The following is a 19,837-nucleotide window of genomic DNA, read 5'->3' on the forward strand; positions in this document are numbered from 1 at the left end:
ACAACAATGCTTTCCAAGTAGGACTGAGTAGAAGCTTAGAAATGACAAGAAACAAGCAAAAAGATAGCAAGACAGAAGAAGGGGAAACTTTGGCTATGTGACTTGGGTTTTATATGTATTAGTGGAATGGATCCCAGGAAATTCCTATTGAATTATAACTCTGAGATGGTGGCACTGGTCTGCTCATCCTTCACCTCAGAGGGCCATGTGAAGTTCTGGCAGCTGCTGGGGTCACACTGCTGCTCCTGTGAGCCCTTCACCTCCTCTAGGCTCCTCTGCCTTATGAGCCCCAACCCTACACCTCTGAAGTCACTGCTTCCTGTCTCTGCAATAGTGAGTTCTAGCCAGGCCTCTAAATAGGCCTGAAATTCAAGGCCTATTCTCCCAGGTCAGCTGGTGAAGGCAGACATGGAAGCAGATGGGTGAGCGATGAAGAGCAAGCCAACATGCATCCCATGCAGGGAAAGATGACCACCACCCCAGGTGGTGAAGACAGAAATGAAGAACCACCTCAGGGTAGTTGTATAACTGTATGGTCCAGAGGAGGGAACAGGACTGGAGGCTGCAGAAAGGAGTGGGGTCCCCTTAGGGCCTGTGGTGGATGGAGGAGAAGACCCCATAGGCTCATATATCTGAATGTTTAGATCCTAGCTGGTGAACTGTTTGGGGAGGTATGACCTTGTTGTAGGAGGTTATGTCACTGGGGGTGGCTTGGGAGGTTTCAAAAACCCAGACCAGGCCCAGATGTGAGCTCTCAGCCAGTACCCCAATGCCAGGCCTGCTGTCCTGCACCCCACAATGATGACCATGTACCGACCCTCTGAAACTGATTCTCAAAATTTGATCTCTTTCTTTTTTTCCCCCAAGACAGAGTTTCTCTGTATAGGCCAGGCTGTATTCCAACTTGCTCTGTAGCCCAGGCTGGCCTCAACTCAGAGATCCACCTGCCTCAGCCTCCTGAGTGCTGGGATTAAAGGCGTGTGCCACCACTGTCTGGCTCAAAATTCAAATTTTAAAGAGGAAACTGAATAGTAAGCTGTTTCCAAGGTAATTCAGCCAAGTACATACCTAAGGTTTCCTGTCTTAGAATATGGGTCAATACATTCATCTCGAGACAATATTCGATGAGAAAAAAGCTTCTTCTCAGGGTCCAGAAAGCCTGTAAGAGGACAAAGGGCAAAGTTGACACTGTGCACACAGCACTCCACTGTGACCGGTATAGCTGAGACCTGCTCATTTGAGTCTGATCTTCTCTTATACGCGCCAGAATTTCTAAAACAAAGCCACACTTGCTGTCTGTCTACAGTAACTTTAACTAGAAGCAATCTGTAATATGCAACTGTCCTGCACAAAGCACAGGAGGAGGAAGAGGAGGAGCATGGTCCCAGTATTCCCTCCTTTAAGGACACTGCCCTAGTGACCTCGCTCAGCCAACTTCCTAAGGCCCAACCACCTCCCACTGGTGTCCAGTCACCTTGACGTGCACTGTGCTAAGTGTGCTGCACGTAGAATATGCCACAGGAATATCTGCCATTGGATTCACACCCTGTCCACAGCTGTCCTCGGGCTCTGGCGTGCAGTGTTCCTGGGAGAATTTCACACTTAGGTTCTTACAGATACTGTCTCCAGTTTTACTGGATATTGCTGTCCGAGTCTGTCCTACATGCTTCAGAAGAACTAGATGCTGGAAGTCTCTGCTAAAGCCACAAGTGCTTGCCTAGCACAGAAGACTCAGAGCAGCAGGATTTGCTTTTGGCAGCCCCACAAAGCCAGGGTTGTTAGCTGGCTGCTACGGTGTGGCACCGTCAACGGTGGGCACAGTCAGTACGCTCTCCTGCTGCTGGTCTGAAAGCAGCCTGGCATTCATTCATTCATTCTTATCTTCATCACTGGGGCCTTACTGACACGGACCTGATGCAGTATCACATGGGCTGAGTGTCAAAAGGACTAATGAGGAGGTGACCCAGATGAAACCCAGGATGTGGTTTTGCTTAAGCAAATGTCCTCTTGCTCAGTACTGGCACGGTCCTTAAGTCTCCTTCATTCTGGTCCTTGCTGGGTCTACATGGTCAGATCAATAAAACAGTATCTACAAGGAAGAGTGACTCTAGGCCAGTGGTTCTCAACCTTCCTAATGCTGTGGCCTTTTAATACAGTCCCTTAGGTTGTGGTGACCCCCAACTATGAATTAGTTTCATGGCTACTTCATAACTGTAATTTTGCTCCTGCTATGAACAGTAATGAAAGTATCTGATATCCAGGATATCTAATATGTGACTCCTGTGAAAAGGTCCTTCCACCCCCGAAGGGGTTTCGAGCTCCAGGAGAACTGCTGCTCTAAGATTTGTCCAGCAACTGTCCTAAGTAACTAGGATAAGAGCTAAAAGACCCCAAATACATATTGTCATCGCTACTAGATGGACAGGAGGCATGGGTGCTGACGTGCTCACCCACAGGAGCCAATCCAAAGCAGAGAAGTTCGTTCATGTTGGATGCTCAGTGGACGTTTTTCTTATGAAGAAAGATTGAAATGATTGCAATTGTTCAAAAAGAAATGGTTCCTATGCAGTTATGTGACACAGGTTTACTAACAACCACGATGATGTAAGACTCTTATTCAAGAAGAACATGGCATGAATGTGTATGTACACTTAAGACAAACTACGTAAAACACACACACACACCCCAAGCAAGAGAAGAGGGAATGCATGTGGACATGATGATAGTGATGAACAGTTCAAATTTTTAACTTTTCTGACATCTTTAACTTAAAAATTAAAAGTCGAAAAAAAAAAATTAAAAGTCTGAAAATGCACTGGGATGTTTTCTTCATTAAACTCTGCTGATGTCTGCCCAAGTCACCTGCCTAAAGCTTGCACCATTATTGCTATTAGCCCATGAGTCACTAATTACCACCTAGAGAGGAGGGTTTCAATGGGAAAGCCACAAGCTTGGGTGTGGATCTACTTTTATATAGGGATGCCTTAGCTGTTGGGGCTGCCACAGCCAACTACTGCAGACTGGGTAATTGACAGCCAACAGCGATCTACACATCAGAGTTTTAGTGGCTGTAAACCCAAGATCAAGGCATCAGCAGCTCCAGTCCAGGGGCAGGTGGTAGGCGTTCTGGTGTGGTACCACCTCACTATGCCTTCGAAGCGTGGAAATGACAAGCTAATGTCCTGGGGTCACTTCCATAACCTCCCAAGGCCACCTCTTAATAATCACCTTGCTGATTAAAGGTTGGACTATGCAGTCTGAGCACAGGGTTCTTCTTTGTTGGTCTGAGATGGCTTACCTTCCTCTTACACAATTACACAAATCTTCAAATCCTATGTCTCAGGTACACAGGAATCACACCCTCAAAACACTGAATCAAAGACAATATGGCAAACACAGTATCAGTGTAGACCCACAGATTACTAAGTACACATTCTGGTGGGAGCTGTTGACAGTGGGGAGGCAGGATGTGTTAAGGGTAGGGGGTGTGTAGTGGGGGCAGAGTCTGTGGAGGGAGAATGTATATGGGAAATCTCTGTAATTCTGTTGTGAATCTAAAGTTGACCTAAAAGACAAAGTCTATTTAAAAACACAGGCTACAAAGAAACTAAAGACTAAAAGGAGAGTCTAAACTACCAACTCCATCAATAAAGACAGAGATCAATCTGTATCTTTGATGTGTGTGTGTGTGTGTGTGTGTGTTTTTTGTGTGCGTGCACGCGCGCACTTACCCATGCATGCATGTGTGAAGGCCAGAGGTCAACACTGGGCTTCTTCCTCTATCGCTTTTTTGCTTTGTTTTGTTGTTTTCTGCTGTTTTGAAACAGGGAATCTGATCTTACTGGTTCAGAAACTGGCTGTCCATTCTGATTTGTAGTGGGGGCTGGGGTCTGCACGCAGGTCCTCACACTTGCACAAAAAGAGCTGTACCTATTGAACCATCTCCTGAGCCCCAGGACTTTGGATTTTAAAGTGCTCCCTTGAACAAGTTCTGCAACTGCTACTCAGGTGCCACGAGCCTGCTGGAATGAAATGTGTCCTGCCTCATCACTTAGGCGGTGACTGTGATGTACAGTGAGTGGTTCAGTGGTAACTTCCTGTCTGGCTCTAGCCAGAACTCATTCCCCAGACAGTGCTGCCACCTGGTGGCCACTGCACACTAAGAGCACATGGAAGTGACTGCCAGCAGTTCATGTCCAACCAAGACAAGCAAAGGTCACTCAGTCCTCAAGTAACTCATGATGGCCAATACAGCATTTGGCACACACTTGGACAACAGAGCTCCAAAGCCATCTTCAGTCAGCTACCTTTGAAAACACACGCACGTAAGTTTTCTCTTTCCATTCACCTATGGTCCCAGTCAACTTTCCCACTGCAACTGCCAGTCTCAACCTGAGTTTCTGTACCATTCCTTGCTTTGAAGACAGACCCTGGAAACAGGAAAGACCTCACACTGTGCCTGACTGACCTGCAATCGTGTGGGCGTACAGACGGCTGCCAAAAGTGAAAACATGCAACTCATACAGCTTGGCGATCTTCTCCAAAAAGTCCCGGCAGTGGGGCCGCAGGCGGGTGTGCAGCATCGGCTCCCCCCGGCCCAGCTGGAAGTGAAAGATGCCCTGTAAAGAAGAGGCAAGAATGAGAAGAGGATGCAGGGAGAACTGCCCAGGCAGCATCTGAGCTGTGGGCCCTGCAAGGGTCTGCAGACACCCAGGTTAAATGAAGAACTGCACAGGGCACATGAGAGCCACATACTGCCTGAGTGAGGCATGGGAAGGTCCATGATGATGGATGCCACTAACTATCATGGCTACGCCAACCAGCCACTGTAATGACAGGCTGCAATAACTACCTCTCATAATTATAAATGTCCATGACACTACTTACTATAAACTACCTGGTACCTATAACCACCTGTAACTATTTAGGATCAACCACCATGATAACTACCTGTGATAATCACAACCAGGATAGCCTGATATTAGTAGAAGGCTGGTCCTGCCTAAATCTTCCTATAGTGTTCTCAACCTTCCTAATGTGGTGACCCTTTAATATTAACAGCTCCTCATGTTGTGGTGACCCCCAACCATAAAAGTATTTTGTTGCTTCTTCATGACTGCAATTTTGCTCCTGTTATGAATCATAATGTAAATGTTGTTTTCTGATGGTCTCAGGTGACCCCTATGAAAGGGGTTGTGAAACACTGCCCTACACAGAGGTACACACACTGTAGTTCTCCAGATCCCTTACAATTGAGAACTGGTTCAAGCTATCTTACTGAACTAATTCAAAATGTGCAACTCCAAAGGCACAATAAAAGGAAACCACAGCAACCCACACTGAGATGCACAGGAGCAAAGGCCTCCATCTACATGCCATCTACGTTCCAAAACGCTCACTACCCCGACAGGCGGTGTGACTGAAACGATACACTATTCAGTAAGAACTTCTATCACACCAAATACTGCATACAGGACAGTGCATATTGTCCTGTAACACGCCATGGTACACAGAGATAACTAATGTAAGTCTAAGTGTAAGCTGTGCTGTGGAGGCAGAACTCTAGTCACATTAGGCTAATCTTCACAAAACTCTACCTACACTCTTGTCATTACATTATTTTCACTGGTCACTATTCATCTCACCATTATATCCACAGCAGTTCATTCAAGCAAAGGAATTTAGCTCTCTGGTGACCCATAGCCTAGGCTGTGATTAGCTTCTAGCGCCGTCTCATCCCTAGACCTGGAGGAACAGCAGGACACACACAAAGCTGTAATGTACCCAAAATCTAAAGTAACAGTCTATGTGTCACTTCCCAACAGCTCATATGTTAAAACCCGACAAACTGACACTAGCCAGGCCTTCCTTGTTAATAGTATGCATGACTACAGGCTTTAGGTCATCTTTCTCTACTAGGCACTAAAAGCTTTTCACTCCTGAACCTCAACTTGCCAGCAAGTGGCTGATTTCCCATTCAAGCTTAACCTGAATGTGATTCCACACCTGGCCACTTCCTATGTCACCTTGGAGAATTCAACTCCCTCATGGTGACTCCTAGGTTCTCTTAAACACAGACCTAGATAGCCTCTTGTTCTAGACATCCAGAAATGAGGAACTCCACATAAGACCTCTTCCCAAGACCATACCCTCAACAGCATTCCTTGTGTCCCCACTCACTGTCTTTACAGGTCTCTGAACTCTGTTGACCCCAGCAAGTGTGAACCTCACCCAAAAGCTCGATGCTAACAGTAAGCGGCCACTTTCAGTGCTGCCTGGACCAGCCCAGACACAGATATGCGATGGGCCTGCTTCCCACATCTCTCTAGGTGATCACAGGAACTCACTCACACACGATAATGCACTTTGAAATAGAACCATAGGGTCTAAGACTGCTGTGACAGCTACCACGGGAAAGCTGGTGTCACTCACTTTGTTGGACATCTGGGGACAGTGCTGCTCAGTTGTATGAATCAGGGTCTGGTCCAAATCAACCATGAGGACCAGTTTTCTGTTTCGATGTAGTCGTTGCTGATCTTCCCTTCCTAGTTTTTCAGCTTGCTAAAGTCAAAAAGGAAAAGAGAAAAATGGCAAAGTATGTGTATACTTTATAAATACTAATAAAATCCAATTTTATTAATATAAAGCACACAGACAGGTCCCTAGCCATCCACCACTACTGCTTCCATGTTGGCAGCCCATCACAGCATTTCTAGGAAAGTCTGGCTCAAGGGGAACTCAACACCCCTGCTGCAGTGTTGGCAGTACCAAGAAGATGACCAACACATAAAACTAAGAGCTGTGGGGCTTCCAAGTATCTGTGTAGACACATTGTTAATGAATGAGAAAAGAAAAAAGGCAGCTTCCAAGTCTTAGAAAGCAGTATTCCAGATAAGGGTTGCCTATAAAATGATGTCTACCAGGACATGCTCCAGAGCTCCCCTAAAGAACCCAGTGGCTGCTACTCTTCTTACCTCAGAGCTCACCATCAACTCCGGCACACTGTGGACCATGGAAACAGTTGCTGTAGAAAGTGGGACCTGCTGCTTTCCATTCTGATTCTGCAACCTGTGAATGTGGAAAGAGCCCCTGGTTAACTGTGTGGAAGGCACATCTAACTGTGAGTGACGTGCCTTCGCAGGTGGTCACCAACACTTCTATCCTAGCACACTTGTGTGCAGACAGCAAAGTGAATGCTGCCTTCTTTAAAAACAGGAAGAACACGAGAAACTGAGCTCCAGGTCACACCTGCAGTCAGATATGCCAGCCACATGCTCAGTGCAAGAGTCAACTCTCCTTGTAAATCGACGGCAGTCACATGGAAACAAAAATAGTGACGGCCACCCCCACCTACACTGCTGAATGAACAGAGCTCAGAGACCACTTGGCATCAGTGGTCAGCTACACCCTGAGTGTGTGTGTGTGTGTGTGTGTGTGTGTGTGTGTGTGTGTGTGTGTGGAGAGGGAGGGGGTGCTCTAGACGTAGAAGATGATTTGCAGTCCCAACTGTGAGGAAAGCATATGCCTTCCAGAAATACTGGAGAAGGGTACCCTGCATAATCTAGGTGTCAGGCAGTGAAGGCTGAAAACAAAAAGGATTCTTTCCTTGGGAAACTGGCCAACTCTGAGCAGAAGCAGCGGGACCCTGTATGGTGCCTTACACCTTCTGTCTCCCCAGGGTCCCCACCTGAGAGCTAAAACTCTTGAGCCTCACTCCCCATGTGTACTCACTGGGTCAGGTCCTGGCCACACTCGGCACACAGGCCCTTCATGACGACAGGATGGCTGCATCCTTCCAGTCTCACCAGAAGTGCTCTGCAGAAACAGAAGCAAACGGTAACAATGTATCACATGGTGGGAGAAAGGGCGTCTGAAGGGGAACAGGTCTTCGGGCTGCCTCCATCTGACTCAGATTACTCTAGCCAGGACAACCATCCACTGCCTAAGAAAGAAAGAGCTGCAGAGAGAGGTCTAGTCAGAAGAGGAGACGACATACAGATGGTCTCAATAACTATGTGCACACGATCTTCTCATGTTTCTAACAAGGAATGCATCAAAATCACGCTTTACCTACATTATTGTAAGCACATGTTGGTATAATTCAAAAATAAATTTCTGTTCCTTCCCACAGATGACTCCCAGACTAGACCAGTTCATATTCATCTGACATTTTTCTGAAAGAATTACTATAATATCCCTAGTTGGTTGTTTATTTCCTTTTAGAACAATATTTGACCATGTAGCCCATGCTGACCTTGAACATCCTCTTGCCTCAGCTTCCCAAGTACTGGGCTATGCCACCATGCCCACTTTCTATTTTAAATAAACAGAAATTATTTTTCTTATTAGGTCCACACACACTACTGCCTCAGAGAGGGATTACTATAGACAAATCTCCAGACTGTAAAAGCAGAGGCTACAACTCTGATAGATAACCCAGCAGAGAGAGATTCACACTTCTCTAATATGGTTCAGTCGGGTGCTTGTCAGGCCCATGCTTGTTGCTGGGACCTTTCCAATTATTTCCTAGTGGCATGAAATTAAAGTCTCCAGAAGCAGGGTCACCTTCCAGAAACCAGAACTGGCCCTACCTACCCTGCTCTACACTCAAGGGCACTCTGCTTCTTGGTCTATTCTGTCCCCAGCAGAAGCTCTCAGGGCCCAACCTATCTATTGTACTGTAAGTGAGAGCACTTGGCCCTCCCAGGGACCTGGCCAGGGAAGCCTATCCACTGCTCCCCTCACAGCACTCTGAAAGAGATGAAGGAAAGCAGGACAAAGGTTAGACCAAGTCTTGGCCATGTAGGAACAACAAAAGGACTTCCCTGGTACTTCACAGGAGGTAGAAGGCCAAGACCCAAGACACGCAGCTCCAGATCAACCTCACTGGACAAGGTCTCCGCATGCATCCTGACTTTCCTTGTGCATGAGGTTTGGAAGAGGGACTGACTTGAGGGGCACATGCCCAAGGGTCTACACCACAGTCCCGTGGATACAGGAGAGCCTTTTCCCCTGGTGCTGTGGGATACCATAGGTAAGAAAAAGCAAAACAAAGGACCTTTGGTATAAGGCTCATATCTTATACCAAACCTGACTTAAAACAAATTACAACTAAACACAAGGCCCAGTGTCAGGTGCAGGATCTGAGTTTTTGGTCAGTGAGGCCCCAGAAGTTAACCACAGTCCTAACAAAGAGCTACTATCTAGCATGAAGAATCCTCACAACTCAACAGTAAAACTGAATGGGGAACTTGATTATTGTAGCTCTAAAGTAAGTCTCCAAATCAGTAAGTAAAACTCTATTTTTCTCAACTGTATTCTTTCTCCAAGCAGTTAAGGTTCCCTGTATTTCCGTACAAACATCAGGACCAGTTCAGCCTTTTCTGTAAGCACAGCTGCTAAACTCTGCTCGGGTAACAAGTCAGCATCTTCCCCATGGCCACAGGGGCTGCACAAGGAAGCATGTGACGTGGAACCCCCTCCCCACCCACCAGCAGTAGATCACAAGTCCTACCTTACTAGTATTAATTCAGGCACAGGGAAGTCTCTTGAGCCCTTAAGTACCCCTGTCCACCCACCCATGTGGAGTCAGCCTGGTTCTCTAGCTCCTGTGCCTGTCTGGAAACTATATGGTATTCTACATGGCAACACTGAGCCACCATCAAGGACAGGGGTCAAGTTAAAAAGGAAGTCTGCTGTGAAGACAGAGCTGGTAACAAAGCCAACTACCTTGGTGGGTGACCTGTCCAGTTTGGTCTTCCCTGGAGCATGGGCATCAAAGCCATGGGTAAAAATTCCTCTGGGAAAAGGCTAGCTTCATAAACAGAAGAAACACGGCCATAATCTAAGCAGTGGGTTACACAACCTTGCTCTCAGAGACTTGACGAGAAGGGAAGCTCACAGCCCAGTTCCCATGAGTTAAATCAAGACAGTAAGCACTGGAAGGAAGAATCCCACCAACACAGAGGGTGGATTCTCATGCAAGCGGAAGAGTGCTGCTGTGGACCCTTGGTAACGAGGAGAGGGGCAGGGAAAAACAAAAGCATGCACAGGAAGGCCGTGAAGAAGAGTGGGGGCCCAGGAGGAGCAGCTCAGTCGGACCCTGTACTTCAGGCACTAGGAAACTGACGGCCTCACTGGATGAGAAAATCAGGTAGTATTTTGTACTGGACTCAAAAGGCTTTGCCCATCTTATCCTGTACGGCAGTTTTTGCCCCGGGACCCACGACCATGTTTATAGACACTCTGGATATTACACATGTCACTGCTCAATTATTTCACAGGGCACAGAGTAACTGTCTCAGAATGTCTCCAGGATCAGATTGGAAAGCACAGACATGAGACCAACGGCACACCAGAGTATATACTGTCTATGCTCATCCAGTTTACTGGTGCTCTCAGTGTCCTAGAGACATCACCCCTAATGAATCACTGCCAGCCAACATGCTAATCCACCTGGAGAGCTAATATGTGCGACAGCTTGCATCACCAAAACAACCTGGGACCATGCATAGGTTTCATCTATCTTTGCATCTCTTATAACATGCCTGGATTTCAAAAATCTCAGTGGGCAGGGGATATAGCTCATTGGTACAGCACCTGGCTGGCATACACACTAACCTGCATTTGATCTCCAAATTTGTAAAACAAACAACAAAACAAAAATCAAACCAAACCTAAAACAAAAAATCAAACCAAACCTACAACCCCATCTGTTAAGTTTTGACCTGTGACCTTCCTTCTACCTATAATGGTTAAGAATACACAAATTGCATTCATTGAAAACATTAAAATGTTACTAAATTCAAATTTGATCTCTCCAACTCCAAGTGACTCTAAGAATTCCTGTTCTTCGCAAATGGTGTCTTGAGGGTGTACCACAAAGCCAGACTTTCCTGATGCCTGTCACTTAGGCAGTAAGTGCTTCACTCCTTCCAAACTCATGTGGCTGACAGGGCTTGCCCGCACCTCAGGAAGAAGTAAAATAACACAAGGTACAGAACACAAGTGTATGACCCAGCAAAGTGACCCACTAAATTTAAAGTCCATGCAATGCACCTTTGGAAGCTGCCATATGGTAAAAGAATGCTGAAGCCAAAGCCACAGTGTAAGGAGGGGAAGTGAACACCTTATCAGCGGAGCATCTTTGGAAGATGCCACAGCCACAGTGTAAGGAGGGGAAGTGAACAACTTATCAACAGAGCATCTTTGGAAGATGCCACTGTTCCAGACAAATGTCTGCTCAAACACAGGCAAAACCCACATGGTATCTGCTGCCTGTGTCCGAACAGAGACAGGTACGATATGCACAATGATGGCCCAGACAGAACACAGCCGACACAAGCTTCAAAGAAACTCAGGTGTAGCCACACCTCCTTATTTTAGGGTCAAAGTTTGATGAGAATATACAGTTTTTATAGATGAATAAAACATTTATCATGACACTGAAACTCATGAGAAAGTCTCTTTCCATAACAGGAACCCACCAGATGCCACCATTACCCAGTGATCAACATTCAACCATACAAAGTGAGACAAACTAATATCTGAAAGGGTATCAGCGCTGTGCATCAGTCGAGCCACAGTGTAACTGAAGGACAGCCTATAAACAAGTCACCACTAATGCTAAGGGGAAGGAGGCACAGAAGCTGACTGTCACATGCAACTGGCAGAGTGGGACAGAGTTTGCGTCTACTCTAGAGGACATGATCAAGACGGAGAGCAGAGCAGGCTGCAGAGGACAAGACAGCACACCGCACAGATGCTGACTACACAGTGCTTACATAAGAGGACCTTGGGTTTGCAGAAAGTATTTAGGAGAATGTCATACCGCAGGACAACTCACCCTCCAACTCTTCAGAGAAAAGTGACTTGGGCAAGAAGAGAGAAAGAGAACGCAAACACAGTAACTGCCGACCCTCTAGAAGCCCGAGTGGCACTCATGTGAACGCTCTGCTCTTCTGTAACTTCTAAGTCGGAAGCTCTGGCTGCACCCGAGCTTATCGACCGAAGGAGGAGAGTTACTTGCCTCACAGTTCCCTGGTTACTTGGCCCCATCAGGGCGACAGGGCATAGTGGAGTAGAGCTGCTCACCTCACGGCGGCTCTAAAGCAGAGCAATAAAGACAGGAAGGGCCAGTGGTAAGAGAGACTCTTCAAAGGCACACCCCAAGGACTCACTTCCTCCGATAGGTACCACTCCTCCTCCTCGCCCACTCAATACGGTGCTAACCCATTGAGGGCTAGCACCTTCATGACCCAAGCCCCACCAGCTGGGTGACCAAGCCTTCAATCCCTTATGGTGGGGGATAATTCATATCAAAACACAATAGCTAAAACAAAAAAATACCGCAATAGCACAAAGTGGGGGGGGCAATAAGTTTTTAAAAAGGCTGAAAGACCACACTTCCTGTTCTATAACCGTTTGGTGGGGTGGAGGTGCCACATGGGGAACACACTCATCTGCCAACCTGCAGCCAGAGTTGGGTTGGGGCCGAGGAGACACAGGGTCAGGACAAAGCCTGGAACAACCGGATAGGCCAGGCTATGGCAGCAGTATAAAAAACAGTCTAAGACATTTGGAGAAGGACACTTCCCAAAACCATCTACGGAATCTACTGAGGGTCAGCTAAGATTCAAGAGATTGCTACTGACTTCTGACGACACAAAGACACCACCTCTGTGGTCCAGAGCTGCTAGTCTCAAAAGTATGGAAGCTGCACACATGTGTACTCACCCTATTAGCTCTGTTGGAAAACAGACCTCCAAGGATGGATGTACCAGCCAAAGCTGTCTCAGAATTTCATTGGCCAAGGGTTTAAATGCTTGTAGCTGTACAAAGCCATTGATGCTCATCAAGCTCCAAAGCTGCAGGGTGCACCTGCCGACCTACAGGCGCAAGACTTACATTCCTACCAGTTCAGTTAACACTCTTGCTGAGACAATGGATGTACATCACTTGTTATGTTTGACAATGACATCGGTATTTATGCATAATTTTAAAAATATGGAATTGACTTATCTATTCCTCCACATCAATATGAGGATTTCATTTGATGTTTTTCAAAAAAAGATTTACTTAATGTGTATGGATATTTTGCTTGCATGTATGTTTGTGTACTACATATGTGCCTGGTGCTGGCAGAAGCCAGAGAGGGTGTCAGATTTCCTAGAACTGGAGTCACAGATGGTTGTGAGCTACCATGTGGGTGCTGGAAATGAAACCCAGATCCTCTGAGGAGCAGTCCGTGCTCTTAACCTCTGAACCCTGTCGTTTAAATCCTCTAAAATGAAATGAAGAAGATACAAGGCTAGTGATACATTTCACAACATACATACAGTTCTAGAGCCAATGTGCTGTTCCTAAGTAGACACACTTCAAAGCCCACCTATCTCAGAGGCCTCTGTTAAATGATTATGTCAAGCTACTTAAAAGCCTGCACAGGAACCAAAAACGCCGGAAGAGTTCCTTCAAAACCAGGAATACAACACAATATAACACAGCTCCATCTGAAGTACAGATCATCTGTATTCAACAGGTTCAGTTAAAAGAACAATGTCCCTAGCTTCAGAATGTTCAAGAATGTCTTCTGAGTAATTATTTAGATAGAGCAGACACCAGCAGGGAGAGTCATGAGTACTAGCCAAAGAATATTCATTCATAAAAATCCTGGGTATGGAAGTGTAAAAGAAATCTTATTCCCAAAGCCAGACTGTGTAGGCAACAGCTTCAGTGGCACCTGGGATGTGCTGTGATTTTGGGCACCTCTCCTCATCTAACTTTCCCACACTGAAATAGGGAGCTAATCCTAGGAGCAACCCTGAGTTATTTTATTATAGGCTTTCTAAGATCTTTTTCATTCTCCAGGCAGCTGGAATAACTCCTGGTTTTAGCCAGGGCTGGCTAGGCAAATGCTCGTCTCCCAGCAACCCACAGGCACTGTCCCCAAATGCAATCTACAGTCTCTGCCTCTACTGGTTTGTAGTTTTTTGTTTTGTTTTATAGATATATATTTTTAAAATTTATCTCTTTTATTTTTTTGAGATTGTAATATATCATTTCTCCCTTCCAAACCCTCCCAGGTATCCTTCCTTGCTTTTTAAGAAACCTAATTACATAAGTATAAATGGCTTAGTATGCATGTTACTTGTATGTATGTTTCCAGGGCTGACCATTTGGTAGTAGGGAAGACCATTGCTCCCATTGTCAGCATTCTTTAGTTGCCTGTACCTCTTTGTGTAGAGTTGAGGACTCCACCAGCCACGTTAGTATGTTTATTGTTGTCCGTGTTCAGTTCATATTTAGGCAGTCGTGTTGGTAAGACTTTATGGGTGTAGCTTCTGACCTCACTAGGAGGTACAAGCTGAGAGCAGACTCCTGCTCTTACAATCCTCCCATACCCTCTTCCACAATGATTCCTGAGCCTTAGGTACTAGAGTCGTGTTGTAGATGTATCTATTGGGACTGGGCTCCACAACTCTGCATTTTGTTTGTGGTTTTTCTGTAATGGTTTCACTCTCCTGCAAAGTGAAGTCTCCTTGATGCAGGGTTCTTATCACCTCTCTCCATCCCACCCCTCCAGTGAGTACATGCTCAAACCTCTGTGGGAACTTGAAAAAGTCCTGCAGCCTTTAATCCCAGCACTTGGGAGGCAGAGGCAGGCTGATCTCTGTGAGTTCCAGGCCAGCCTGGTCTACAGAACAAGTTCTAGGGCAGCCAAGGCTACACAGAGAAACCCTGTCTAGAAAAAACAAAAACAAGCAAACAAGTGCCGCAGAGGGTCAGAGCACTAGGGCGAACCAATTCAGGTTTCTGACAGATGGTGAATGACCAGTGTTTTCAACCATAGTAACTGTAACCCATGTAAACATTACAAAAAGGCAAACCGATACGAAGTATCACTCTTCCTATAAACTGCTACAGAGTATCTATCATTCTCCCTGTTTTCTTCTGAGCTCTGGCACCATGATAAGGTCTAGGGAGCGTACTAAGTGGCCAGTCACTGATAACGCCTACACATGGCAGACGACCCGTGTGCCACCGTGCACCTTCAGCTTCCTCCCTTCCCCTGCTCGGCAGAGCGCCTTCTTTCATCCGAGAGGATGAAGTGCTATGGAAACAGTCCTAGCACAGCGCAAGATGACAGCCTAGTGATTATTTCAACTTCAACCAGACACAGTTCTTTGGAAACAAACTCAGATGCGGCATGACTGGATGTTGCTAATGACCAAAACAGCAGTGACAACCACAACCACAGGGTCTCATTTCTGTCAGTCTTTATTAAGTACACAAGCCACCTTCTCCGTCTCAGCAAAAACAAGCTGGTGTCAAACAACCTGTCAATGAGGGCTGCTGTCACCAAGTGCACACATCTGGGGGCAGCTGTGCCACAGCACCCAGACTGTGGGTGATCTTCCTTCGTTCTTCCAAAGTATGGTGTCAGCCAACCCTGGGAGAAATCAGGACAGTAATGGGCAGGAAAACCACAAAGATGTCAGGCTTAGAACCTCTTCATGCTGCCTACAAGGGCTTAAGAGTGGCCTGACCTCAGAAGAGACACCAATGAGGGACTAGTGCAGGTCATCGCTAGAGCCACAGGTTCCACTGGTGTGGGGAGATTCAAGTAGGGGGAGAAAAGTCCATGAACGGATGCTTCCTCTGCCAACAGACAAGCTGAAGGTGGGCAAGAGTATCCTCAAAACAGTTCTGAATTCACCAATCCTAAGTCTATAGAAGTGGGGGGGGGCGCGGCTCTAAGGACCACCATCCAATAATCACCCTACAAAGATTAAGTGTAAATGTCAGTAAATGCTGGCTGTCCCATGTGACTTTTAGAATATCTAGTCAGACTCAGTGGTGCACATCTGTAACCCTAGCACTGAGAAAGAAATGGATGGTATTGCTGGAAGACCAGAACTTGAGGTCATGAGCAAACTTCTAGTACTGCTCTGATAAACCCATTATAAAGTAGTCTCAAGTGTGATTCTGAAATGTGCTCAGAAAGAAGTAAGCATCTAGTCGGCTATCAGGCATGGCTGCTTCTTCCTGACCGCCCCCTCTTCCAGGGTCCCCACCTGGGGTGAAGCAGTGCTGTGATGAACTGCTGCTGGATGAGGCTGCACCAAAACCACACATGGAAATCCTTCTAAAAACAGAGAGAGGGCTTTGGCTCAGGGTACCTGGTGTGAGCCAGACAGCGCTTTGCTGACCAAGGTCTAAGAGTCATGGCAAGTATCGTTCAATACCAGCATCAAATGATATCTACTATTCTGTTTTCTCAAACAGGGAAATGCACATGCCCTTTAGAAAGACTTTCTAATACATGAATCCCACCTTCAAAGATCTAGAGACCAGAAGTGCTGCAGTTTTGGGGGGCCATTTGGAGTTTGTATGTTTGCATAGGCCTTGCATACTAAGCATTGGAAAACTCAAAAGCAAATATGCCCCAGTTTTAGATCTTGGAATATTTTAGACTTTGGATTATAGAATTAAGGATACTCAACCTGTACAAGTAAACTGTGTGACGAAGACCCACTTGGCTGAAATCTGTGTGCTACAAAAGCCTGTACAGACTCTAAATGGAGAGCTCTGTTGACTGCTACCCACAGCATCCTGTGCAGATTCTCAGTGGATGCTGCTTCGGCCAGGCTGATGCCTTAGGAAGACAATTCTCTACTGAGTGGTCTTTGTACAAAGTGACTTAATCCACAAAAGTACGACAGCCATTTGGGGGGAGGCCTAACTGGTGTCCCCAAGAGCAGTAGCTCCAAAAGTACTGCACATCTATCAGCCCCTGATCCATGCCCAACACCCATGAATTCAACTGGGAAATGCAACCCACAGCCATGAATTTATTCCAAAGAAACTATTAGGATTGACACAGGGAATGAAAGAGAGCTTTACACTAAGGCTTTGTTAACTGTTTCTTCCTAGTCCTTTCACACTGGTCACCCAGGTACATGCAGGCATACAGGAATACTATGGGAAAAATACTGTGAGAAATACTGTCTCACTGCAATACTCCCCAGAATGCTGACAAAATGTTGTCCACAAATGCACATATAGGAATAGGGAAGGAAATATTTTAAATCAAAGTAATGTTGCTAGTGATTTCCCCAGAAGTAGGAATTCACCTGACATCACTTAACTGGTGGTACAGGTGCCACGAGTGATCCAGGATTCCAAGAATCATTTCAAGGACACTTAGATGCTTCATCTGAAAAGGGACATAGCTCATCAGTTTCAGAGTCCTGCTTCAAGCCACTGCTCTAAGCACCAAGATCTCAAACATCGAAGAGAAGAAGCAAATATCAGCTGGGAATTCATTACAGTAGCCCTCCGCTGGCTCCTTGGGTCAAAGAACTCGGTAGGTTTGATTCACCAGACTGATGGATTTGAGTCTGAATATGTATACTAGCTAGTTATAGGACAATGGTGGTACCTGTTTGGGCCTCAGTGATCCTGTCATAGGGGACCAGAAGGAAATGAGACATTCATTGTGGGCACTTTCTACCAATCAACTGAAAAGCAGGTTATCACCACAGGAGAAACTGCCAGTGAGGGCCCAGGTGAAGCTAACAAAAAAAGCAGCTTCTCTGATGTAAGAACCATGCCTACCAAACCCACAGCCCTGTCCTTCCAGAAGAAGCCAAGCAGACAGCTCCCTCAGGGGGTCAGCCCCAAAGAACCATGTCTTCCCGGTGGCTGTACAACCCCACCCTCCAGCATCCAGTCAGAAAGAGTAAGGGCAAGGTCCACAGGCCAAGAGCCCAGGCAACATCTGCAACCATGCACTAGGAGGGGGAGTGACCAGGAAGACAGCCAGGCAGGGTTCTCTGTGACAAGACCAATGGAAAATGGGAATTTTCCTTATGGAGAATGGTGGGCAGCAAATACTCAACAAAGGCAAGATTAGTACCAAAGAGGTGAGCACAGGACACCAGAATAGGAGCCAAAAGAATGTTTTCAGAGGGAAGCGCCCAGCCCAACCCACACTGTAGGCAGGAACAGTCACCTTCTCCCGGTAGTTTCTATTCCTTACAATCAAAACAATCACAGCCATGTGACACACACGCCGACGTGTTAACTCAGGTTCAACACACAACACTGGCAAAATCAGACATAAAGCCAGACGGTGGCAGATCAAACCAATTCAAGACCCTGTAGAATCGGGACACAAGTAGGACAGCTAGAATCCACACATGACTTGAGGACCAAGTACCCGGCGCCCGATGCAGCCTGGGTTCTGCCTACCCATTTCGTGGCTATGATGCAGAACCATCAGGTTTTATAACCGCGTTTCACCAAGTTTTATAAGCGTTTAAAGAAGCACACACGCCCCACAGCTTCTATCTCAATAACGAGCCTGGAACCTGCCTGAGTAGTCCTGCGGCCACAGCCACCCAAGTTGCCTTCACTCACAAAGGTGGAGTCTACCAATTATAGAAGAGGGACAGATGCAAAACATTTCCCAAAGGGGTAACTTTGGGTCACCGAGAACTTTTCAAACTCCAAGTATCTCGGGTCTGATTAGATCACAAACGGCGCCCATTCTTCCTATATACTCTCACCCTGCAGCACCTTCGGGCCGCCCTGCACGCCCGAACGCAGCTGTAGCCCAGGGACCCCCTGGGACACCCCTGGGAACCGGGTCCCCGCATACTCACCCAGGGTCTACCACCTGGCCGGGCTGCGCACACAGTTCACGGACCACGCCGGCGCGCTCCGACCTGAGCCTGCGCTCGGCCCGCGCGGATTTCACGCAGCCCCCAGAGGTGGTGCGAGCCGGGGCTGTGCCTGCGGGCTCCGCGGAAGCAGCGGCCTCGCACACTGCCAGCACCGAGCCGATGCGCACAGCCGCGCCGGCCGCCACCTTCCACTCGAGCAGGCGCAGCGGCGTGGGGCCCGGGCAGCGCACCTCTGCCCCGGCCGCCGCCGGAGCGCCCTCGGTGGGAACGCCGGCCGCGGGCGGCGCTTCCATCGCGACCCAGCGAGCGGCAAGGACGGTCGGAACAACGGAGGCGAGAAAGGAAAACACAGGCGCTCAGGGCGCGGCGCCCACCGCGGGCGGCAGCGACGCTGCGGTTCCCGCTCCGACACCGGCTTCACCCGCCGCCGCTCGCTGCGCACTCACTTCCGGGAGGCGTGCTGCGTCACGAGGGCGGGGCCGGCGACGTGCAGCCGCGTGACGGCGTGCTCTCGGGCCGCGGGTAAACAGTCGGCCCACGCGAAGCCGGGAGGCGCTGGTTCGCGTCCGCCGGGCGCTGGTCCGCGGTACTGAGACTTCAGACAGGCCACGCGGGTCGCTGTCACAAGACTTCTGTCACACGCTGCACGTCCTGACGCATCGGGACTACGAGTCCCGGCATGCAGCGCGGGTCTTGCGGCAACTCCCGTCGTACACTGCGGGTTCCGACTACGGGAGACTTTATTGCTAGCATTCAGCGGGGACGGCTGTGCTTGATAGTACGCTGTAGTCTTGGTGTCGAGAGAAAACTACCGGCCCCAGCATGCAACGCGAACCTGTGCCCCCCCCCCAACACTCCCGTCGTGCTCTGCGAGGTTTGCCGGGGAGAAACTCCGGGTCCCTTTAGGCAGTGCTGCCCATACACTTCGGGACCGGCAGTCCACTTCTAGCCGACTGCTCCGGTCGTGCACTGTGAATCCTGCAGTAGCGAGACTTGAGTTTTTGCTGCTGGCTCAGTGGCCGCGGACCTGGACTCACTCGGTTCTGCCCTAGCCTGGTGCGCGGCGGAGGAGCGTACGCAGTGGCCGCTAGCAGCTGGCGCTCTTTTCAGAGTGGCGTTCCCAGCGTGGGGCTGCGGTTGGTTGAGGGGAT

The 19,837-nt window shown here is 47.8% G+C and overlaps 1 protein-coding gene across 3 annotated transcripts in view; it reads right to left on the reverse strand.

The window, feature by feature from the left end:
• Ctdp1 (CTD phosphatase subunit 1) overlaps positions 1 to 19,143 on the reverse strand; it is a 63,500-nt gene extending 44,357 nt beyond the window's left edge. The window contains exons 1-6 of one of the 3 annotated variants that reach the window (XR_013046200.1): positions 18,666 to 19,135; positions 7,732 to 7,815; positions 6,975 to 7,068; positions 6,433 to 6,561; positions 4,469 to 4,619; positions 1,069 to 1,159 (exon numbers count right to left, since the gene is read on the reverse strand). Coding sequence is in view for 2 of the 3 variants with exons in the window: in XM_006973875.4 (XP_006973937.1) it covers positions 1,069 to 1,159; positions 4,469 to 4,619; positions 6,433 to 6,561; positions 6,975 to 7,068; positions 7,732 to 7,815; positions 18,666 to 18,979 (863 nt within the window). In the remaining variant the exon portion in view is untranslated. Of the gene's footprint in view, positions 1 to 1,068; positions 1,160 to 4,468; positions 4,620 to 6,432; positions 6,562 to 6,974; positions 7,069 to 7,731; positions 7,816 to 18,665 lie in introns of all 3 variants that reach the window. The other 2 variants (XM_006973875.4, XM_015992699.3) reach the window with 2 other exon arrangements.
• Between the last annotated feature and the right edge of the window lie 694 nt (positions 19,144 to 19,837).

The sequence above is a fragment of the Peromyscus maniculatus genome, chromosome 19 (genome assembly GCF_049852395.1).
Source record: "Peromyscus maniculatus bairdii isolate BWxNUB_F1_BW_parent chromosome 19, HU_Pman_BW_mat_3.1, whole genome shotgun sequence".
Taxonomy (NCBI): domain Eukaryota; kingdom Metazoa; phylum Chordata; class Mammalia; order Rodentia; family Cricetidae; genus Peromyscus; species Peromyscus maniculatus.